Here is a 23,977-nt window from a genome sequence, read left to right as displayed (position 1 = left end):
AATTAATCCTTGAAAAGCACGCACTTTTCATCACGAGCTGTTAATGTTGCTAATCATCGCGATCCCACAAATATCCAAACCAGCCTATGCTGCCTATGTTGTCTTTGACCAAGTCTTTATTCCACACTGCAGGTCCATTTTAACGTCCCGACCGGCCTTGATTTTGGTTGCAGTTTCCAAAAGTCTTTTTATTCGGGTTCTACGTTTCTTTTTTTTTTCATTTTCTTAAAAAATATCAGCCATTACAAGATCAACGAGGTCAGATTATATTTTCATGGATCCTATCTCTCACTGTCAAACTGCTAATCATATTGGTGTTCTTTTGTAAAGGATCTGTACGAGACTTATGCATTTAAAACTAATATATATCATTACTCTTAGTTTAATCCACCTTTAATATTTATTTAGTTTAGTCTCCCTAGCTCGAACGCATAAAGAAATTAGCATGGCATGATAGATTACGTACGTAGCGCCCCATTGGGCGGGATTCATCTCAAAATTACAGTTCTAGCTGCACAATTCATGATGAATCTTGGCAAAATCCCATCCTGCATGTATTCAAGTAAAGATCATATCTCATACTTTACTTTTATTGTAAAGTAGATCTAACAGATAGTATGAAATCACGTTAGTCTTTGAGTTTATTTTTATGTAATATCTTTGTGTATCAAGCTGTTATCATCAGACAATAGTAATATTGATGGTGCTTCAGATTTTTGCAGGTCCGGAGATTCAAGACAACGTGTTTTGAATTTTGAATGGTTTACCAAGACCGGTTCAAGTCTTAAATATTTTAACGAACGGACCATAAGAGCTACAAACTTTGTTGAATATATAAATTTAAGTTAATCTGACCGTTTGCGTGTGAAGCCGCAAGGACAAAGTTATACGCGGCTACGTACTGATCAAGGCTTGTAATAAGACTTGAACCAGTCTTACTTCGTTACCAATATATCGACCCTAGCTAAAGGTTTGCATTCTAAAGGTTTGCATTGCAGTTCTCACGTATCGTTTGTCAACCGAACGGGAATTCCAACTTTAAAGTACTCGTCTAAAACCTGATTTTAAGAGTACTAGTGTTATAGTCACACAAAAAGGTCAATTTCATAAAAATAAATTCATAAATTGATATAGTTTTATGTTATACGTTAAGTCTATTTTACAATAAAAATAACTTTACAATCTGACGTACCACATTAATATTTAAGTCACATCAGTTTGTGAATTTATTTTTGTGAATTAATCTCTTTGTGACTAAAATATTTATCTTATAATTATAGTTATAATATTTGATTGAAACATTCCAACAAGTTTGGAAAAATTAGCATACTAATTAACTTATACCTAATAATTCAAAGTTCAAACTACCGTCTGTACTTTTGGCCCTTTGCATTTTTCAAAGTTGTATGCAAAAACTTGTATACTATGCTTTCTTTCTAGCTTTTAAAAATTTAAAATTTGCACCCCAATATGTCAATTCTAACGGTTAAAAATAGGACACATGAATCTTAGTAGTTTGAATGTGAAAGTGTCGATTCTAATAATTTAGGATATTGTAAAATGTAAAATTAAGTATATATAGAAAGTATATTTATCCCAGCAAGTCAGTACGTAGATTCTGAGAATGTTGTTTAGCGGCTCATGCACTACATATAATATAAGTCAAATATTAACGCGGTATGCTTGAATTTTAAAATCTGTAATTCATATAATCGAAAAGACGTCGACCGACTACGGTTCAATAATTTGATATTTCTATATTGGAATCTAGAAAATTAAATTAACTACTAGTCAACATTATGCATTTTTGTTTCTAGCAAGAATATTATTTTATGAGTTTTGCTATATACAAACAAGTTTGCGTACCAATCTGCATACTAATGTTGTTATCTTCATATTCTAAAGTCAAATTAGTATTATTTTCAATAAAATCTACTTTCTGACCAATCATATTGAATGAGTACGCGTATTAGTACGCATAATCGTTTACAATTAGATTTTTCCTTCTTTTATTTATATATATATATATATATATATATATATATATATATATATGTTTCTTCACAGCTTGGAGGCAACGAATTAAGCCTAGCTAGCTACATTTTGACTTCTGCATGATTTTCGCCAAACTTTAGCGTTCAAAGATAAGGCAGTACTGGAGATCACGACATGATAATCCTCAGCCTGATGATCAGTATGAAAACACCCAAAGGATATAAATATTGTAATGAGTTTTTATTATTATTATTATTAACATAGTAAGTCAGACTATAAAAAAAGTCTTCGAGAATCTGAGATATTATTGCATGATTCCGCACGCTCTGAAAATTCCTCGAAACAGCGTGTTTTCTGAAGCAGCATTCTCGGTCGAAAATGCATCCGTATGATCAGATGCTCTTTCTAATGATCATCTGCTATATACAAAGAGATTAATGTCTCAAGTACCAATAATTAAAACGAAAACAGTTGCGACTGTCGACGCCCAACATAAGAATCGCAAATGCCTTTCCCACTCGTAACAGTTAACGCGTTTCGCAGACCCTGGCCTTTCTTCTTCTTGTTCTCGGTAGTACTCGTGATATGTTGTCTTCTCTGTGCCTCCATTAATGGAGCTGAAGCCAACAACAAAACAATGATGAGTATGGGTATAATCATTGACGTTAATACCCGTATTGGAAAAGAAGAGAAAACAGCCATGGAAATTGCAGTTCAAAACTACAACACCAATTCAAAGTCTCACCAAGTGTCTCTTCATTTCCGGCATGCTCTTAGATCAGTCACTTCTGCTGGTATGTTATATATATCTACTACTTCAGTGTTTTTTTCAGACGAGGTGTTTGAGTAAGCTCGATTAACATACAAGTTATATTATATGCTGTACTTTTATCTTACTCTCGTTTCGTTGTGTTCATGTGAAATATATTGATATATTTTGTCACATCAACACAATCGGACGAGTTTAGACTAAGAGAGTAGTGTATAATATTTTGTTTAATTGTACAGAGTAGTACCACATACATCAGTGAAATACATTGATAATTAAGAACATATACCTTAGCTTTCATTATCAAAATATATTAATTTTTTTCATATGAAAATGCACCAAAAAAATTATATTTAAAAATATCAACATTTTGGTTGCTGCAGAAGAGATGATTAGAGACCAAAAGGTAAAAGTGATTATAGGCATGCATACATGGCCGGAAGCAGCTCTAGTAGCCGATGTTGGAAGGCAAGCTCGTGTTCCAGTCATTTCGTTCGCAGCACCAGCCATTAACCCGCCTCAAATGCCACTTCTTTGGCCTTTCTTGATACAAATGGCCAAAAATGGTTCTGAACAGATTCAATGCATCGCAGATATTGTTCATGCGTACAATTGGCAAAGGGTCATAGCGATTTACGAAGATGAAGGATATGGCAGTAACGCCGGCATGTTAGCACTATTATCTGAGGCTCTACAAAATGTTGGCTCGGAGATTGAGTACCGTTTGGTTCTCCCACCATTTTCTTCTGTGAATGATCCAGGAAGGGTTGTCCAAGAAGAGCTTATTAAGCTACATAAAACGCAATCTCGGGTTTTTATAGTCCTTGATTCTTCATTAGAGATGGCAACTTATTTGTTCAGAGAAGCTAAGCAGATGGGACTCGTCGGGAGAGACTCAGCTTGGATAATCTCAGACAGCATTACAAGTCTGCTGGACTCTGTCAACAACTCCGTTATTTCATCTATGGAAGGCGCAATAGGAATCAAGACTTACTATTCTGAGATTGGCAATTCTGAGTATGGAGATTTTTATGCCCATTTTCGGAAAATATTCAGAGCTGAATATCAAGAGGAAGATAACTCCCACCCTGGAATTTATGCTCTGCGAGCATATGATAGCCTTAGAGTTGTTACACAAGCGATAGAGAGAATGACCACTAACGGTACCAGTAGTCCAAACATATTGTTAGACAATATGTTATTAAGCAATTTCTCTGGTTTAAGTGGAAAAATACATTTTGAAGGAGGCCAGCTCTTAGACAGTTCTACACTGAGGATTGTAAATGTGATTGGGAAGAGATACAAAGAAATAGACTTCTGGACACCAGAGTTTGGCTTCTCATTGAGCCCTTCTATAGAAAAAGGTGAAGAGAAAAATGGACGAGGTAATGTTTCTAATCCGGCCAACACTTTGTCCGGTCCGGTATTTTGGCCAGGAAACTTGAAACGAACTCCAACAGGTTGGGCAATGCCTACTGATGCAAAGCCACTGAAAATTGCAGTCCCTGGCAGAGCAACGTTTGATAAATTTGTGGAGGTTGCGTATGGGGAGAAACCAAATCCCAACAAATATGATGGTTTCTGCATCCAAGTTTTCCTTAGGGTGCGAGACATTTTAGGGTATCATCTTCCTTTTGAATTTGAAGCACACAATGGGAGCTACAATGATCTAATTTATAGTGTCCATAATAAGGTAACAACTCTTGGTAGTAATATTATAACATAACCTCCCTTTTTTGTTATTTTCTTCTACTTGGGTGCAATGATTTGTTCTGAGTATTATTTTGTCATTGTTATGTGTGTGGGTATCTAAATACAATAAAGACTTACGATGCTGTAGTTGGCGACTTCACCATACTAGCCGAGCGACTGCAGTACGTGGATTTTACTCTTCCATATGCTGAGTCGAGTTTGGTAATGTTGGTTCCACAAAAACCTGAATGGTCAGCGTTGATGTTTACAGTGCCTTTCACCTGGGAACTGTGGGTTGTCACTGGTGCCATGTTGATCTACACAATGCTCGTTGTTTGGTTCCTGGAGCGCCAATCCAACCCAGAATTTAGTGGCCCATGGACGAGTCAGATTAGCACTTCTCTTTGGTTTACAGTCTCCACTCTGTTCTTTGCTCATAGTGAGTATCAATTTCAGTACATGAAATCCAACGCTATTCTATTATTGCTTTACTTAAGCGCTGAAGACTCAAACTACATGGTTTCATGTTGCAGGGGAAAAAATCCACAACAACTTCACACGCATGATTATTGTAGTTTGGCTCTTTGTCGTCTTGATTCTAACCTCGAGCTACACTGCTAGCCTGTCTTCAACGCTCACCGTGCAACAGCTACAACCAACTGTTACAGACATTGAGTGGTTGAAGAGAAACAACATGAAAATTGGTTGCAGTGGCAATTCGTTTGTAAGGAAATACGTGGAGAATGAGCTTACCTTCAGTTCAGAGAATATTGTGAACGTCAGCAATGAATACATGTACCTTGAGGAATTCCAAGGAAACAATATAGCTGCGGCTTTCCTCGAACTCCCGTATGAGAAAGTTTTCCTCAGTAAGTACTGCAAGGGATACACTGGCACCATGCCTATCAACAGATACGGTGGATTGGCCTTTGTGAGTAAACTCAAACATTACACTAAAGCCTTTGTCAATTTTACAAGACTTTTTGAGTCGACCACCCTAATTAAAATGCTTCTTCCTGTTTCAAGTTTATGCATCTGTGATTTTTAAGTATACTTGCCCAGAAGCCAGTTAAGGTTTTAAGTATTACACCCAATACTGTTAGCTTTTCCATGTTAATTGTCTTAGAAAGTGGACATCTGTTTCATCCTCTATGAGAAAACCTGATAATAATTCTTCTTCTTCTTCTTCTTCTCTTGCTCCCCAACTCAGGCCTTCCAGAAAGGGTCGCCGATTGCCAAGGATTTTTCTGAAGCCATTCTAAAGCTGTCGGAGAGTGGAGAGTTGAAGTCACTAGAAGATAAATGGCTGACTCCATCACACGAGTGTTCAACCGACTTAACTTCCAGCAAACCTAATAGCTTGAGACTCCAGAGCTTTTTGGTTCTTTATCTAATATCGTTTACCACATCTACCATTTGTCTTCTGCTATCCCTAATTCGTTTGTCTGTAAGTCATCGGCGACGTCAGGATGCATACGAAGGAAACATTACTCCAGGTGATGAGGGCGTTTGGAAGAAGGTGCGTAGACTCGTAAGGTACTTTCATATCCTTATTAGAGGAAGAGATGCGACTCCGACAGACACAGATGAGAGCGCCTGGAAGAAGGCTGTAGAACTGATAAAAATATTTCATACCAAGAATCTGGGAAGAGCTCCTACTCTAGCAGGCACATCGAGTGCAGAAGAAGGCGCATCGGACGTGAATGAATGCTCTTCGAGGCAGGAATTCATGTGCACTCCTGATACTCTAGTGCACCATCAAACCTCGCCTGAAGGCCACGAACTCCTGATCGTTTAAGCACTGAGTTTGAACTATTCTTCGTCCCTAAACCTTTATGGTCTCAGGCCAAATACGTTGATTTGACGTATAAATTGAACAATGATGACAAAATGTCAGTATCGATTTCAGACAGTCTGTAAATATTTTGTGCTAGGATATTATTTTGTATACTGGTGACTTTGGCTAACATCTGAAAATGATTCTGATAAAAGAGCTTTCCTTAATTTGATTTGAACTGAAAATTATCATTATCCATATCTAAAATCATTTAATTATGAAAATAATTTCTTGCATTCACAGTTCAACTACTTGAATTGCGTCCCAACTAATTTTGAGAGTGTCCAAACTCTTGGCAAGAAGTTTTCTACAAGTACACTTCAGGTAGTACAAGTCCTTTAGCATCCTTTTGTAATAAGTAAATAGAATATAAAGTCGTAGATTCTTCTCTCTGAAAAAAATAATAAAAGAGAGAGTCGTAGACATAATCACTACTATGCTTCCAACAACACAATACATAATTTGAAAAAAAAAAAAAAAAAACATTTTTGAACAAAAACAAATAAAAACCTTATTTCGAGTGCATAATCATTCAACCAAACATAATTACATTCTACAACTTGTCTGAATTATAAAATCATTCCTCTTGAGTGCAAGTTAACTACCATTAAAATACAAACTCGCGCATACACAAAGTCACGGGCATGCACAGATGAGAGATTCCTGAATCAATACTGGCTGCTGCTTTCATCAGTTAAATTAGAAATGATCAACAACTCAAGGCACGAAAACTACTGGACAAGCTCCATAGGAATATGATTCCTACTGTTAGACCATAATCGAATCTAGAAACTCATCAGCTTCCACCATGAATCAAATCTAGCTCCAACAGAAAAGAACTTGAATAAAAAATTGCTTCTAGTCATATACTTCCGGTAGGCATTGAATTTGTCCATTCATGCCTGGCAGATACCAAGCCTACTGGTTGCCTCTTCCTCTTCCACGTCCAGCCCACCCCCATCCCCTGCCTCTGCCCCTAGTCCCCCCGCTTCTTCCACCATGAGATAAACCTTCCAATGCCCTATTAACCAGATGATTTTGCAAACCACCAGCTCCACGGCCCTTTTTAGATGTCACATTGCTGGCTCCATTAGTGGGTCGTTTTCCTCTGCAAACAAAGTTCATGAAAAGATAAAAATGTGTCCACCATCAATAGTGGCATGGAATATTGCAGGGAAGTTGTGCAAGAATCTGGGGAAGTGAAAGGAACCCTTATACTTTAAGCCACCATTTACCACTGGCACAGCCATAGGAAACTATGTACTATCCTACATTCAAGTAACCCTTGTACTACTATCCTGCATGCTTATGTTGGTTGGATGAAATTGTATAGATCTTTCAGTAAAAACAGATGAAGATTAAAATAATCATTAAAGTACAATTATATATAGTGTGTGTGCGAGCGCATGCGCGCGCGAGAGAGAGAAGAAGGGAAGAAGAACAGAGCCAGGAATATCTCTCCTACCCAGTTGTAGCTGTGGCAGCGGGAACAGGAGGTTTGGTTGCTTCTTTCCAAGATAAGTTGATACTTTTATCTCCGATAAATGAAGGCGTTTTTGAATGCAATGGCTGGAAATAACAAATTAAAGGTCAGTTTTTACGTACATAAATAGAGGACAATACATTAGATGCAAAAAGCTTTGTTTATTTTCACCTTTGTCATTGCCAAGATGTTATTACACGTTCGCAACCCAGTGGTAGTATTCTGCTTTTGAGTTTTCTGCCCATTATGGGAAAAAAGTCATAAGATAAATGATAAGAAAAAAGGCACAACAGAGACCAAGAGCTCTTGGGAACTACTCACAATGCTTTCTTTTGCTTCATCAGATTTGGCAGCAGCCATAGCTTTGTTGTGCCCAGCCATTCCCTGAGTTAATTTCTTCATGGTAGCCCTGGTTAACTCCTCGACATTACTCAACCTGCAATATCAATTACAAAGTATCAACTAGAAACCCTTCCACAAAACTCAAAAGTTAAAAAATTTAAAAATGGAGAGAGAGAGAGAGAGAGAGAAGAGAGCTACTGCTTTGTTGGGTGACCTTTTTCTGTTGGGTTTGTTTGTCTTGGTTAATGCCAGGCAAAATAATGGATCTATTTGACTCTTGGAGAAGTGAAAGTCCATTAATTGCTAGTGTAGAAAACGGATCCTACTTGCCTCATATGGTGTATTTGGAAGGAAAGAACTGATAAAACATTTTAGGACTGTGAACAGACCATGGACGAGCTCAGGACTTACTTTTTCAATGCTCTACTCCTTTGGACTACTTCTATTGACTTTAATTAAGGTGAATTTACATGATTTTCTTGTATCTTTTCCTCTTTGTAGATAGGTCTTTCTCTGGTATACAACCTGTGCACTGGGAGTATGAATTTTGAGCTTCTTGATGAATTTTTATTACTTATCAAAAAAAGATTATGAAATATTTTGAATTGAGTTAGTTCAAATCACAGAAATATTTTTGTGTCCACGGCATCCCCCTTGTTGTTAAAGTAAAGACTCAAGCATGGCCAGCTCCCACAGTGTGACAGAGAGGGTGTACAAGCCCGGCCTAAGAGCAGGCAAGAGGGTGGCAAAAGAACATTTAACCAACAAGAAAAGCACGAATAGGGAGACAACACTCAATGCTCTCTTAAGGCAGGATGATACCAAATCACTTTTTGTTTAACCTTAATAAACAAAAATAAACAATTGCTAAAGCAAAAGATACAAGCTAACTTCCACAATTCAAGGTACAAAGAAGCAATGCAAGTGGAAGGCTTGGCCCAACCATGCAGAACGCATGCAAGGAAAATTTGGTCCAAGTTCAAAAGGTTGCAATCAAGACTACATTTATTTATTTTCCTAGGCAGAAACGGTAGGAGGGGGCAACCAAAGGTGGCCTCCCTAGTTGGGCATAACCATAGTAAGACCCTATCCACTGAAATCCGGACAGGAGACACCTAGATTGCGGAAAGATGCAGACCCCTCAATAAATAAAGTGAATCCATATTCGGATTCAAACCGAGGATCTAGTAGATGCCAAAACACATGGAAGTAACCCAAGGACCATTGAGCCATCACCTGTGGTGGTAATCAAGACTTCATTTAAAATGTCACAAATAGGTCTTTATGCTGAGAAGGGTCTTTTTGCTGTTTATATGGCTTATCCATAGATGAGGAAAGCATGCAAATGTTTAAGTGGACTTTTTTTAGCCCTATCAACTGCTGCATAAGAAGTTAACATAGCACATTATCAATAGCTACTAGTCATTGATAAAAGAACTACTGATTACAACTTTTCGATTATTTAACATAGTTGCAACTTTTTAAATTTTAAGGACCAAATTAGAAATTATGTACTTTACAAGGATGAAAATAAGTACTTGCCCAAAAAATATTAATACGAAGAACCAATTTCATCATAACATATATAAACGAAAAAAATAACAACAAAAAGTAGTCAATTACCTTTCAGTGAACTCCTTATAAAACTCTGAAAAGTCCTCCCCGAGCCTATCCGACGGTTGGCCAGTCACTATCTTGTAACCACATAGACTGTTAGTTGCATTGGGAACCTAAAGAACAAAAAAAAAATAGAATAAGTATTATGCAATAGTGACACAGGAGTTCAGACAAAGATAAACCATTGCAAACCAACAACCTTGTGAGCTAGATGGTGAAATGTGTACAACAAGCACTCAACATAAGTAAAGTTCATCTCTTCTCCAGTCTTCCTCCTGGGCATGTAATTCTAAAAAGGAACACAAACAAACGTGTTATGAGATTGAGAAACGTAACCTTTATACGGCCAAAAAATCAGTTCTTGTACTTCAAGCAAAGCTTCAACATTCAATACATCTAATAACAATGATCAAAAGATGTGAAAACAACCAAAATTCTGATATGAATGTACATATACCAATACAAAATCAACATGTATTTGTCTGTCTTTTTTTTGTTTGATCAGTAAATAAAGATTTTATTGATGAGGAATAGGCATAGGCCAAGTACAAGGGACGTATTTGTCTGTCATTTTAAACATGCATACCTTTAATAGCTCAACAACATTGGCAAGAATCTGCCGGGAATCCTGCGGTGTTGTGTAAGGAGATATTTCTGCAAGAGCTTTGAGCATATCTAGCTTTCGCTCCTCGGGAAGCTGGAACAAATAAATATCAGTAGAATTAATTTCTTGTGAAATGAATTTTCACTGTCACATAATCAAAAGGCTCGAGTCATCTGCTTGCTATTGAAGACAAGGAAAGTGAAGCTTACCTTATCAAATACAGGTATAATATGTTTGTTCAAATAGTTAAGAAACTTGCTGCTTGAAGCACCCCTCTGTGTGCAAATTCAAGGCATCATGCGTCAGAAATACATACAATGACCCTTTAAATTGAAAAGTAATATCACCCGGTCCATACCACAACAAATGGAAGTCCCATGTACAGGCATGATATCAACCTGTCAATATGGTCTGCATCTGAAACCTGGTTTTTGAAGTCATTCAAGCAAAATTGTAACAGCAGATTAATAGAATCATAAAGCAAAAGATATTATTCATCGCGGCTACTCAATAAGACAAAAAGGAGGAAGAAAGAAAAATTGGTCACAAATACAACCACAAGTGACAGTACTTCCAGAATGATTACCACAAATTCATTACAAGAGTATAGCCCTAATTGCAATTCGCAATATAGATTACCAAGTTCCATTTTCAAGAGTAAAAATTTCAACCTCCACAAATCTCAAACATTAATTATACAACCCTTGTGAACAATGCATGTCTTCATACTCCAAAACTCCCCAAACAATGCATTCTTTAACCCATTCTTAAAGCATTAACGTATCTCTGAGTATCCTGATTACCACTTCTAAGATCTACCTCAGGACCAGGAGGACAGATTCGACAGAGATATCAGTATATGCACCATCTAAAGTAAGGAAAACTTAAGAGAATTTAATGGGGTAGCAAATAACATATATCCGCATCCCATAAAGCCTAAATAAAAATCCATGGACAAAGGAATCGTATAAATGGGCAATAAAAAGAAAGGCAAGCTCTTTCAAAAGAATCTGCGCGATTATAATATGCACCTAAACACCTTATAAATTTGATGCATTATAATGGCTGTTCAAAAGTTACTTCTCTTACAATGCCCCATGGTCAACACAGAAGCAAGTACTCACATTGAACTGTGCATCTAAATCAGCCTGTCCTTCAACAATTCCAATAAGTTCTTTCATGCGTTCCAGGGGAGCTTGTTCTCCAAAAATGCTTAAACTCTTCAAGAAGTCCATGAACATCCTGAATTCTGCTCCAGTTACATCTTCTAAACTCTGCAATGGAACTCAAATTATACCAGTCAGAAATTTTCCAGTAGAATAACAAACCAAAAACTAAGATTTACTAATTTAAAATGCCTTCAAAAGGGGAAAGGATAAAATGCATTGATCAAAGTATTAAAACCAAGAAAACACCTTTTTTATCAAATCAGTTATATGTCTTTCCATTTCTTCCCGAGGCGTCAACAATTCAGCTTTAATTGGAAAAACCTGCAGACCCAATTACCTATCAAAAAGAAATGCAGGGTAAACCAGTATACTACAAGCAAGTCTTCTTACCTTGTCTCTTATAAAGCTTAGAACTTTCTCACGAATAATTTCATCTGTACTAGGTTCATCGACACTCCCAATGTGCTTAAATAAGGCCGTCAAAGAAGCTACACCAAGAAGATACAAATCCATGGAGAAATTAACACTCAAAAAAAAGCATACTATAAAGATGACATGGGACATCTGACATGACCAATATGGTTGAATGATACATAACCAAAACAGGCCACAGATTAAAAGGTCATTCCTACTTACATACAAAAGATATTATCTTCAAACAAAATTGTGGGAAATAACACTTTCTTGGACAGACTCGAATAAGAAAAAAAGCCTACTCATCCTCTGCAACACCTATTATAATAGTTAGAATGCGTGGATAGATACAAAAACGCATCGAACTCTTGCAGAATCCAAAGGACGAAAGCTTATGTCCTACCTCCTGCATAACACAACATGAACTTAGGTAACATCACCCAACCAGAAGATAAAGCACAGTACCTTTCACATCCTGCGTTAACAGCGACATGAGGGCTTTATGCACGGCATCACGCTCCACAAATTCCTCTAAAAGCATGAAAGAAATCCAATATAAGAGCAGGATATTATAAGAGCTCTAAAGAGAACAGACAATGCAAATCCATAGTTTACCGGATGCAAGGAGTTGCACAAGAATGTCTACGATCTTTGCAATATGTTCTGGTGTATCCTTGCAGAAAAGCGGAAGTCCCCTAATTGCTTGCACCCGGACCTGCACGATAAATTAGCGTTTCAAATGAAATATAGAGCATCATTTACAACCAAAGCATAAAGAATATAAAAAATTTAGCTGCACAAGCAAGTCTATGCAAAACTGAGAATTTTTTTAGCATAAGTAACAGAACTCCAAACGCAATGCATATTGAGGGACACTCAACCAATAGAGAAAGACGTAGATATCCGATAACTGACGTGAAATCAATTTCTTTCCCTTTTCCTTTTGTTTGTTCCTTCCCCACAATTTATTAGCTACAACACGAACTAATACGTTATGAGACAGAATTACTGACCCCGAGCTCTTCTTCTTCGATCAAATCGAGATGGGTGTCGATTGCGGGGCCGGAGAGAGTGGGGAAGAACTTGAAGAACCTGGGGATGAACTGGGCGGCCAATTGCTTGGCCTTGATGCTGGACTTGGCAGTGTCGATGATACCCTGATACTCCTTCACATTCTGCAAACAACCGAAAAGAGGAGAACGATCTCATAGAGGAACGCGAGGCGGGCTAGGGTTGTAGAAAACACTAGCACGAAACGCAGCAAAAAAGAAAAATGATCCCATAAGGGGAAGAGGACCTGGGACTTGTCCGTGGACTCATTGAGACGCTCGACGTACTGGTAGAGCTCCTCGATATGCTTGGAGTCATCGGCGGCCGAGGAGTCCGTCATTATGGGGGAGCCGAGAGCCAAATCAAGATCGAGGTTTTGAGGTTTTGACTCGCTAAACGGTTTATGTGGGGCTCTGAATCTCTCAGCGAGGAGTACTACTCTCTACTAAGAAGGAAGGGAAAGATCAAGTCTTCAAGACAGAGAGCTCCACAAAAGGGTTTGGATTTGCGCATTCGTGGAGCCGAGGCGAGGGGTCCTACTATTATCTGCTCTCTCAACCGATGTCGTTTTTCAGGTTTGCCATTAAAGATTGATTCATTATTGAAAGAAAAAAATTTTTTTTTCTCTTATAATTGGTATAGCAGAATTCCTCGTTAATGATAATGTACATTAATAAATAGGTTTACAAATTTTGTAAATTCCTTTTGTAAAACTGGGATAACATTCCATTTTTGTTTTTTCCTTTGAAAAATACTTTAGACACAGTGAGATATCACAAAAATAAAATTACAAATTGACTTGACATGATATGATACACTATATTTTACAATAAAGTAGATTTAATATATCATATAAAACCACATCAGTTTATAGATTTATTTTTGTAAAATCTCTTTATAACGGTAATACTTTTCATTCAGGCGAAATGTGATGTGTTGAATCTTTAACTCCAGAGGCATGAGATTCAAATATTAAAGCCAGTTTAGATCCAAGACCTTGTAAGATTATGATGTAGCAAGATCACTTAGGAGCACAGGAAGTATGGTAACCATTAGCCGATCTACAAGAAAGAGACAGAATATATAGAAAATTGCTCTTTTCGAGGCTCAGTTTGGATACATAAAATATTTCATCTCATCTCATCTCACCCCATCTCATCATTACAATTTTCTCAAACTCTCACACAAAATATAATAAACAATTCAACTTTTTCAAATCTCAAAATAAAAATTACATTAAAAAATTATATTCTAATAATATTTTATTTGACTTTTAACAAAACATCTCATCTCATCTGAACTGCGTAACGGAAGAATTTCGTGAGCCCTTTTTATAACAGGTATAAAGGTTTTATAACCTGGAAATACTTTTTAAGTTCCAAAAACTATGATGTCCAATGTCCTACTCCAGAAATGTAATAATAAAAAGGGAAAACAAGATCATATCAATCGTACCTTAGAGTGCTTAAAGAAGCGAGCAAAAGTTCGTAATTTAATCGGGGGAAAAAGAGAATACCAGAACCTTATTTTTGAAGAAAACGGAACCGTAGCAAAAACCAGAACCTTCAATGTGCTTTTACATGAAATTAACTTCCAAATCTCCCACCTAGTTGTTTCTTAATATATCAAAACGTAATGCTACAAGGAAAGTTCCTATCTATATCCTTCTCTCCCGCTCAATATTAACAGAAGTTCCTGTCTTTTGGCAGATCACAGAATGGGCATGTCTAATGCTTGCAAGACATCCTTGAACTCAAAATCATGTGTTTTTTTGTTGAACTGTTCAACCAGCTTGTACCTCGCATCATTCAGATAAAAAGATTCGGCAGTCTCCAAAAGCCATTTTGCCTCTGTGTCACTAAGCTTGCTGGTGAACACTACATCACCACGGATAAGCACCAAGCCCTTCCTTTCAGCAAATTCTTTGTAATAGGACACGGTGACGCATGGGGCTGCTTGAGTTCCTCTTGCCTTGTAATCTTCAAGACCAGTGAAAATGATGTGTGGCATCTGCACTGCAAGACAGCTAGTACTTTCAAAGATGTTTTAAGAATGCTAAAGGTATTATGCTTCACATATGAGGTTTGGATATTGAGATTGTTAAGTAATACGGTCCCCTTCTATAATCTAAGCCAAGAAATATGCCAGTGCAGGGCGAGATGATTTTCATACTATGTCACCTCCCCTTCGTTTATTGTTAACTGTTTTCATGAGTTGCATCAGGCGTCTGTGCAGTGATGGCAACAGACAAAGGGGAAGGCTAACTGCTTGCAGCAGGAGCTGTATGAGCGGTAGCTTCCACATATAGCTCCGTGAGAAGGGTGGTGGACAGATTATAATTCTCATTTAAATAACCAAGATAAACTATGTTATCTTGTTATTGAGTCTGCTAAGGACCACATGATAAATATAACGAAAAGAAAATGTCTATTCTATCTAATAGGTTCCCCAAGTAGAGGAACCCAAAGCAGAAGAAAAACTCTATGTATGGGCCTATTTGGGAGCACAACTGTTCTCAAATATTGTCATATTTCTTCACTATTATTCATAAACTATTCACTACTATTCACAAACTATTTCACTATTATTCATAGATATTTATTCACAGATATTCTGAGATATGCTTAGCATCCAAACACAATTATTTCACTACTATCCGTAGATATTATAAGACTACTAAATGGAATCTCTTGGTGTAGGTGAATCTGGTGATGTGATTAATAATCTCAATTCATTTCACAGAGCATATCACTCCTCAAACAGAGTCGAGAACATCAAAAATCAATGTTAATAAAGAAGGCAACGTCTAATAATTATGAAGACAATAGGATATAAAGCCTGTGATTAGAAACCACACCTTGTGCGAACATTGTCGTATAACCACTTCCTCTCCACAAAGGAATGACAAGATACGGGCTGAATGATATATAAAAGTATGATTGGCAAAATATAGAAAGAGGACATACAAAAGATGTAAACATCTTTTCTTCTTTTTTCTTCAATAACTTAGAATTTAATAAAAATGTGTCAAAGGGGACAAAAACATAATCTAAAGGGATTACCAATCTGCAGCTCTTTGCTCCAACAAATAATAAAGATTTGCTCTCATAGATGCCCCAATATGGCTTCTTCCCAAGTGATACTGAAAACCACAACATCTCCAACAATAACTAATTATGGACACGAAAAAAGTTCGATGTTGTTGCAATTTTGCAGCAAAATAAGGATATTCAATTCATTCATAATATGCAAGTTGCCAAAAGAAATATTATCTTTCCGAAAATACAACAATAAGGTTTAATATGAAGGCATAGTCCATGCAAAAGATACTCAAAATGACCATTTGTAGATTTTTACAAAGAAAAGGAATTCCTTGGATGCAACTTCATTGAGTAATATAGGTGTTCGACAACAATAGCCTTATTCTACAAGGCACGTTCTAAGTTTGGCCAAAGAATTTAGAAACGCTTGTAAACTTAGGAGTAATAAGAATTTCAGAGTCATGTACGCAGAGACATTTCCTCTCCCGAGAAGTAAAAGAGAAACATCTGTGGATTTGTCTAAACGTTGTATTACGGTGACACAAAAAAAGAAGGTAATGGCAGCAAAGAGTAGGGAGTAATGCCTACAGAAAAATGTTGGGGAAATCAACACAGCGGAAGGGATAAAAACGGTAATAAAAGAGTACAATCTACGCACTCAGTGACACCAAGAATTTAACGTGGTTCGGCAACTGCCTACATCCACAGAAAAGAGCTTCACTATTAAATAGTGGTACACAAGAAAATATTACAGAGGAGGAGGATCACACTCCACTCAACTCAACTCTCTTCTTTTCTCTCAGAGCTCTCCAGGCTCTCTCTCTTTTCTCTTCTTGGGTGTTAATTGAAGCTCTCGCATGGAGCTTCAATTTATAGGCGACGATTGTGTATGAATGCATTTAATTTTGCATTCATTTGCTGGACGTTGGGGCGTTGAGCGTTGGGGAGATGAGTGCTGAGCAGTCAACAATGACTGCTCAGGGCATGGACTTCAACAATTCTCCCCCTCCATGCCCACTTACTTAGATGCTATCCATCCCAGCTATGTCTCTGCATAGCTCAAGCTTATCACTTGTAACCACCTTCGTCAGCATGTCCGCTGGATTCTCTTTCGTATGGATCTTCACAAGCTTCAATAGCTGTTGTTCCATCGCTTCGCGTATCCAATGATAGCGGATATCAATATGCTTGGTGCGGGAGTGGTACATTGAATTCTTGCTCAAATCTAGAGCACTTTGACTATCACAATGTACCGTGTAGTCTTCTTGACTAACCCCTAGTTCTTGGAGAAAACGCTTCATCCACAACATTTCTTTTCCAGCTTCTGCTGCAGCAATGTACTCTGCCTCAGTTGTAGATAAAGCAACACACTTTTGTAATTTGGACTGCCAAGAGACAGCTCCTCCTGCAAAAGTGAAGAGAAATCCCGAAGTAGATTTCCTGCTATCCAGATCTCCTGCCATATCTGAATCTGTATAGCCTTCCAAAACTGGTTTAGCTCCCCCAAAACACAAGCACATCTTAGATGTACCTTTTAGGTACCTGAGAATCCACTTGACTGCTTCCCAATGATCCTTTCCTGGATTTGAAAGGAATCTGCTCACCATGCCTACAGCATGAGCAATATCTGGTCTGGTACAAACCATTGCATACATCAGGCTTCCTACTGCTGAAGAGTAGGGGATTACTTCCATTTCTTCAATCTCTTTCTTTGAAGAAGGACACGAGTTCTTGCTCAACTTGAAGTGGTTAGCAAATGGAGTATTGACTGGCTTAGCATCTCCCATGTTGAAACGTCTGATGACCCGTTCAACATATTTTTGTTGTGATAGCCACGCCCTTTTGACATTCCTATCACGAACAATCTTCATGCCCAAAAGTTGCTGTGCTGGGCCTAAGTCCTTCATGTCAAAGGACTTGGATAGTTCCTTCTTTAGTTTGTTAATCTTGGACCTATCCTCACCAACGATTAACATATCATCAACATAAAGAAGGAGTATGACAAACTTGGCATCCTGGAACCTTCGAACATAGACACACTGATCTGCAACAAGTCTCTTGTAACCATGACTCATCATGAATGAGTCGAACTTCTTGTACCATTGCCTCGGCGCTTGCTTGAGGCCATAGAGACTCTTCTTTAGCTTGCAGACTAAGTGATCTTTCCCTGGAGCTTCAAACCCTTCTGGTTGCTCCATATAGATTTCCTCCTCCAAATCTCCATGGAGAAAGGCTGTCTTCACATCCATCTGTTCGAGTTCCAAATTCAAGCTGGCTACCAATCCGAGTATGACTCGGATTGACATCATTTTCACCACCGGGGAAAATATCTCGTCAAAGTCGATTCCCTTCTTCTGTTGGAATCCTTTGACAACCAATCTGGCCTTGTGCTTTATCAGCTTTCCTTGGCCATTTTTCTTCAGCTTGAACACCCATTTGCTCTTTAGGGCTTTCTTTCCTTCAGGAAGTTTCACCAACTCATAGGTCTGATTTTTCTGCAAAGAACTCATCTCTTCTTGCATTGCCTGCACCCATAGGCTTCTATCAGCATGAGTTTGAACTTCTTGGAAGCTCTCCGGCTCCCCCTCATCAGTAAGCAGAATATAGTCTGATTCCGGATATCTCATCGACGGAATCAGTAGGCGGCCTCTTGCCGATCTTCTTGGTTGAGTTTCATCAACCAAAGGAGGTTCATCACCATCTAACCCTTGCGGTGGTACACTAGCTGCTGGTGGAGGGGGTTCTTGCTCCCCCTGCTCAACACCCTGAGCTTCTTCTTCTGCTTCTGGATCTCGATCCTGCATATCCTCATTATCTGTGGCGAACTGTAATGGTGCAGGATGTGTATAGGAACTAAGCTCTACTGACATCGAGGAAGCTTCAGTTCCTATATGCTGGTTTTCATGGAACACAACGTCCCTACTTCTGACAATTCTCTTTGTCACTGGATCCCATAATTTGTATCCGAATTCTTCATCTCCATATCCAACAAAGATACATGGAGTTGACTTGACATCGAGCTTTTGTCTCAGCTCCTTGGATACGTGTGCAAAGGCTTTGCACCCAAACACTCTCAGGTGAGAGTAAGAGACATCTTTTCCAGACCAAACCTTTTCAGGAACTTCAAATTCCAGTGGTGCGGAAGGTGATCTGTTGATCAGGTAACAGGCAGCACGAACAGCTTCACCCCAGAATGGCTTTGGTAACTTAGCCATACTGAGCATGCATCTTGTTCTTTCAATGATGGTCCGATTCATTCTTTCGGCTACACCATTGTGCTGAGGGGTATATGGGACCGTCTTCTCATGTCGAATACCGCGATCAGCGCAGTATGCAGCGAACCTTTTGGAAACATATTCTCCTCCATTGTCCGTTCGCAGGCACTTCAACTTCTTTCCCGTCTCTCTTTCCACTAGGGTGTGGAAATTCTTAAAGTGCTCGAAGACCTGATCCTTTGACTTCAAAACATATACCCAGACCTTTCGTGAAGCATCATCAATGAATGTCACGAAATATCTGTTACCTCCCAATGACTCTTCTTCCATGGGACCACATACATCAGAGTGTACCAGACTCAACAACTCTGATCTTCTCTTCGTAGAGGAATTGAACGAGACTCTGCGTTGTTTGCCAAACAAACAGTACTCACAAGGGTTTAACGCTATTCCTTTGGCAACCTTGATGAGTGCCTTCTTCACAAGCGTATCCAACCCTTTCTCACCCATGTGTCCGAGTCTCTTGTGCCACAGATTCGGTGATGCCTCGTCTTCAGCTGCATTGAGGCTATCAGTATCAATCTTCACATGGGTCTTGTATAACGTACTGCAAATATGTCCTCGGGCGACAACCATGGCACCTTGTGACAGCTTCCAAGTGCCATTGCTGAAGTAGCTGTCATAGCCCTGTCGATCAAGGGCTGTTCCCGAAATCAGGTTGAGCCGAAGGTCAGGAATGTGTCGAACATCTTTCAACACCATGGTACAACCAACGTTGGTTTTTATCTGCACTTCGCCAACTCCCACGATCTTTGAGGAACTAGCGTTTCCCATCCTTACCGTACCAAAGTCTCCTGCTTTGTACGTAGTGAAAAATTCACTATGGGAAGTGGCATGGTATGATGCTGCTGTGTCTACCACCCATTCAACATCATGGCTTGCAACGTGCAGACACGTCTCGTCACTGGTGGAGAGTATTGCCACATCTCCCGAAAGAGTGACAAGGGTTTCACCATCTTCTTTCTTCAGCTTACTGCTTTGACCTTGCTCCCTTAAAAACTTGCGGCAGTTTTTCCTTATGTGGCCTTCTTTGCCACAATGGTAACATTTCATGTTACCCGTCTGCTGGTTCCTGCTATTGCTGGACCTTCCACGTGGTTGAGACTTCCCTCTGTTTCTGCCTCCACTTCTCCCTCTATCATCACCTCGAGGCCTTTCTCTACTCTCGGTGACAAGGACATGAGTTTGATTCATGCTTGTCTCTTTTCGTCTGGCCTCCTCATTAAATAGGGCATCCTTAACCATCGTCATGGTAAGTTTGCCATCTGGAGTAGAGTTACTGAGGGAGACCACCAGCGTCTCCCAACTATCTGGTAATGAACTAAGAAGTAGCAGGGCTTGTTCTTCATCGCCAAGATTCAGGTTGACGGATCCAAGCTGGTTAACTAGGTTTTGAAACTCGCTAGTGTGCTCGGCAACAGAGGTGTCGCTCTTCAACTTCAAGTTAACAAGCCGTCTCATCAAGAGGGCCTTGTTTCGAGCAGTCTTAGCTTGATACATATCCTCCAACTTTTTCCAGAGGCTATATGCATCTGTCTCCTGGGCCACGTGGTGAAAAACACTATGGTCAATCCATTGTCTGATCTGACCGATAGTCTTCTTGTGCATCTTTCTCCACACTTGATCCGTAACTTCATCTGGCTTCTTCCCTTCATCTTCCAAAGGGTCAGACAGATCTTTACAGTTCAATAGATCCTCCATCCGAGGCCTCCAAAGACTGTAGTTTGAGGCAGTCAGCTTTATCATGGCGCCTGATGCTGAATCCTCCATGGATTTAGACTGATTCTAAATACAAAATGCAAGTATAGGATCTTTGAAATGGAATATCGTAAAACGGACAGCACCGTTGTGTCCGGAACGCTTGATTTTGTTGGAAACGAGTCTTGTTTTGTCAAAATCGGACTCAGATAGCACAAGGAATGAGCAAAAGAACCAAAACAGGAACACTGTCGCGCGTGCAGCACGTGGCGCGACTAACAGCGCGTATGCGCGTGTTATTCACGCGCCAGAACCTCACTGGAGCGCGTGGAACGCGTAGGCGCGTGTATTTCACGCGCTATCTCTGGGTCAATGGAACGTCAGGCGCGTGAACTTAACGCGCAAGGGCCTCTCTAGAGCGCGTGCGGCGCGTGCCGAGAGTGGGTCTCACGCGCTCGTGCCTCTCCTGGGCGAGTGTAGCGCGTGTCGAGAGTGGACTCACTCTCCGATCTTCAGACGGCGCGTGGGGGAGCGTGCGGCGTCCTTCTGGCCTCTGGTTTTCACCGTTTTTCTTGTCTCGATGAGACGAACACAGTAGTATGCTCAAATTTAAAAACTGAGCTACACACTAAAAACGAGTTTTTTGAAAAAAAAACTCTTCCCAGCAATAGCTCTGATACCACTTGTTGGGGAAATCAACACAGCGGAAGGGATAAAAACGGTAATAAAAGAGTACAATCTACGCACTCAGTGACACCAAGAATTTAACGTGGTTCGGCAACTGCCTACATCCACAGAAAAGAGCTTCACTATTAAATAGTGGTACACAAGAAAATATTACAGAGGAGGAGGATCACACTCCACTCAACTCAACTCTCTTCTTTTCTCTCAGAGCTCTCCAGGCTCTCTCTCTTTTCTCTTCTTGGGTGTTAATTGAAGCTCTCGCATGGAGCTTCAATTTATAGGCGACGATTGTGTATGAATGCATTTAATTTTGCATTCATTTGCTGGACGTTGGGGCGTTGAGCGTTGGGGAGATGAGTGCTGAGCAGTCAACAATGACTGCTCAGGGCATGGACTTCAACAAAAAAATCATCAAATCATATTCTCTTAAAAGACCCCAATTCTACAATAGAATTGTCTTAACACAACACTTTTGACCAGTTTGCAACAAGAACTCGTTGATATTGAGGTAGTAAGTTAGCCAGAGAGTAAATTGTCTAAATCTGGCCTTGCCCCTCCACCAATAAGAGCAAATTGGATACGCCATATAGCACATACTGAAAGTTCCCATTTTAACATACTAAAAGTGTGTCTGAATCTTTTAAATCCATCTCTATAAGAGCAATGATAATAATCGTATTAGATACATTTAGAAGTCATCATGACAATAAGCTTGATTCTATTTGTTTCAGACCCTTAAATGTACACACAAACAAATGCACCGATTTCTTGTAACTTGTCAAGCACCCAAACTGATCAAAGAAACTATTTTATTAGACCAAACCCCATTAAAAAAATAATTTAGAACTTCTGAAAACTCAAATCCTAGGGAAAGAAAATTCAATGGAAATTTTCAGACATTACATCATCCCAAATTGAAGTGATGTCCTCGGGTGAGCGATCCTTCACCCTCTCGACATCCATAATCGAGTCCAACGGCTTCGGCTGAAATGGCGTGAACCTGGTGGCAAACCTTGATGTCCTACAAAAACCAAGCGAGCCCCATTTCACAAAACCGCCCGGGAGCGCTCTCTTTTGCAGTTTTTGGAGATTTTCTTGCAGAGACAAGGCACTGAAAAAATGTTTCGGGAAAACACAGGCTGTTGAAGCATGGCTGAGTAGTGTTGTTGAGAAGAAGAAGTTACGATTCTCAAAATACCTGATGTTAAACGTTGCATATTCAGACTCCAAATGTAAAATTCGATGAGAAAGTCTACTTTGCCTCCCCAATTTGACACTTCTATTTGACCGCTAGTCAAAATTTATTTATTTATTTATTTATTTTTACTTAATGGTTAAGGAAGTGATTTTAAGTGTATTGATATATTTTTTTTATTTTTTAAATATATTTAAATATGTTAAAAAATGTGAAAAAAAAAAATTTACGCTGGACATACCGCCCAGCGGTCAAAATGGGGCGGCATAATAGCCGCCAAATTCGATAGGTATGAACTGTTTTTTAAACTATTTTTTTCATGCGTTTTTTTTCAGTGCGGTATTTTTCTGTGCTTATTTTTGTTTTACGTTTTTTTACTGTGCGTTTTTTTTGTACCTTTTTTATGCATTTTTTGTACTTTTTTTGCGCGTTTTTTCCTATGCGTTTTTTTTACGTTTTTTACCTGTGCGTTTTTCCTGTGCGTTTTTTTTTGCTTTTTTGTACGTTTTATTTTCTGTGCGTTTTTTCTGTACGTTTTTTAACTGTGCGTTTTCCTGTGCGTTTTTTTCATGCGTTTTTTGTACGTTTTATTTTCTGTGCGTTTTTTATGCGTTTTTTTACCTGTGCGTTTTTTCATGCGTTTTTTATGTACTTTTTTTAACTGTGCGTTTTTTCTGTGCGTTTTTTATGCGTTTTTTACTGTACGTTTTTTCAATGCGTTTTTTCTTGCGTTTTTTATCTTCATTTTTTTATGTACGATTTTTATGTGCTTTTTTTCTCCGCGTTTTTTTATGCGTTTTTCTGTACGTTTTTTACCTCTGCGTTTTTTCTGTACGTTTTGTCATGCGTTATTTTGTACGTTTTTGTAAGTGCGTTTTTTATGAGTTTTTTTCTGCACTTTTTCCTGTACGTTTTTTTCCATGCATTTTTTTACCGTGCATTTTTTCTTATGCGTTTTTTTACTCTGCCTTCTTTTACGTACGTTTATCATGTGCGTTTTTTCTGTGCTTTTTTTACTGTAGGTTTTTCCTGTACGTTTCTTTTTTTCCTGTGCCTTTTTTTTACTGTGTTTTTTATGCGTTTTTTTACTGTAAGTTTTTATGTGCTTTTTT

General features: G+C 38.8%; 3 protein-coding genes across 3 annotated transcripts; 1 reads left to right on the top strand and 2 right to left on the bottom strand.

The window, feature by feature from the left end:
* The first annotated feature begins 2,500 nt into the window (after nucleotides 1-2,500).
* LOC121268170 (glutamate receptor 2.9-like) lies at nucleotides 2,501-6,428 on the top strand. The gene is made up of 5 exons (XM_041172307.1): nucleotides 2,501-2,789; nucleotides 3,148-4,457; nucleotides 4,589-4,895; nucleotides 4,990-5,387; nucleotides 5,667-6,428. The coding sequence occupies exons 1-5, from the start codon at nucleotides 2,501-2,503 to the stop codon at nucleotides 6,252-6,254; spliced, it is 2,892 nt and encodes a 963-aa protein (XP_041028241.1). The 3' UTR covers nucleotides 6,255-6,428.
* A 272-nt stretch (nucleotides 6,429-6,700) lies between these two features.
* LOC121267925 (apoptosis inhibitor 5-like protein API5) lies at nucleotides 6,701-13,526 on the bottom strand. Its single transcript, XM_041172025.1, has 16 exons — nucleotides 13,220-13,526; nucleotides 12,936-13,097; nucleotides 12,538-12,637; nucleotides 12,388-12,453; nucleotides 11,899-11,996; nucleotides 11,755-11,829; nucleotides 11,464-11,613; nucleotides 10,698-10,763; nucleotides 10,549-10,614; nucleotides 10,322-10,432; nucleotides 9,935-10,024; nucleotides 9,742-9,848; nucleotides 8,098-8,212; nucleotides 7,948-8,013; nucleotides 7,759-7,862; nucleotides 6,701-7,401 (listed from the first exon to the last, which is right to left on the bottom strand). Exons 1-16 carry the CDS (start codon nucleotides 13,310-13,312, stop codon nucleotides 7,212-7,214), a joined length of 1,659 nt encoding a protein of 552 aa, XP_041027959.1. The 5' UTR covers nucleotides 13,313-13,526; the 3' UTR covers nucleotides 6,701-7,211.
* A 959-nt stretch (nucleotides 13,527-14,485) lies between these two features.
* LOC121267983 (ATP synthase mitochondrial F1 complex assembly factor 1-like) lies at nucleotides 14,486-23,710 on the bottom strand. Its single transcript, XM_041172074.1, has 5 exons — nucleotides 23,682-23,710; nucleotides 22,574-22,868; nucleotides 16,035-16,114; nucleotides 15,830-15,888; nucleotides 14,486-14,987 (listed from the first exon to the last, which is right to left on the bottom strand). The coding sequence occupies exons 1-5, from the start codon at nucleotides 23,708-23,710 to the stop codon at nucleotides 14,683-14,685; spliced, it is 768 nt and encodes a 255-aa protein (XP_041028008.1). The 3' UTR covers nucleotides 14,486-14,682.
* Nucleotides 23,711-23,977: the final 267 nt, after the last annotated feature.

This window comes from Juglans microcarpa x Juglans regia, chromosome 5S, assembly GCF_004785595.1.
Source record: "Juglans microcarpa x Juglans regia isolate MS1-56 chromosome 5S, Jm3101_v1.0, whole genome shotgun sequence".
NCBI classification, from domain to species: Eukaryota; Viridiplantae; Streptophyta; class Magnoliopsida; order Fagales; family Juglandaceae; genus Juglans; species Juglans microcarpa x Juglans regia.
The sequence above is the reverse complement of the archived record's forward strand: the minus strand, read 5'-3'. Positions and strand labels throughout refer to the sequence as shown.

Excerpts from the sequence above, each read along its gene's own strand:
- LOC121267983 (XM_041172074.1), bottom strand. The coding sequence starts at position 23,710 with ATGACAAAACGTACAGAAAAAACGCAGAG. Across the intron at positions 22,869-23,681 it reads CGTACAGAAAAAACGCAGAG|GTATTTTGAGAATCGTAACT; the intron begins GTAAAAAACGTA and ends GTTTAACATCAG. Across the intron at positions 15,889-16,034 it reads GAGCAAAGAGCTGCAGATTG|CCCGTATCTTGTCATTCCTT; the intron begins GTAATCCCTTTA and ends TATATCATTCAG.
- LOC121267925 (XM_041172025.1), bottom strand. The coding sequence starts at position 13,312 with ATGACGGACTCCTCGGCCGCCGATGACTCCAAGCATATCGAGGAGCTC. Across the intron at positions 12,454-12,537 it reads TGTGCAACTCCTTGCATCCG|AGGAATTTGTGGAGCGTGAT; the intron begins GTAAACTATGGA and ends TCATGCTTTTAG. Across the intron at positions 10,615-10,697 it reads TGGGACTTCCATTTGTTGTG|AGGGGTGCTTCAAGCAGCAA; the intron begins GTATGGACCGGG and ends ATTTGCACACAG.
- LOC121268170 (XM_041172307.1), top strand. The coding sequence starts at position 2,501 with ATGCCTTTCCCACTCGTAACAGTTAACGCGTTTCGCAGACCCTGGCCT. Across the intron at positions 2,790-3,147 it reads TAGATCAGTCACTTCTGCTG|AAGAGATGATTAGAGACCAA; the intron begins GTATGTTATATA and ends TGGTTGCTGCAG. Across the intron at positions 4,896-4,989 it reads CACTCTGTTCTTTGCTCATA|GGGAAAAAATCCACAACAAC; the intron begins GTGAGTATCAAT and ends TTCATGTTGCAG.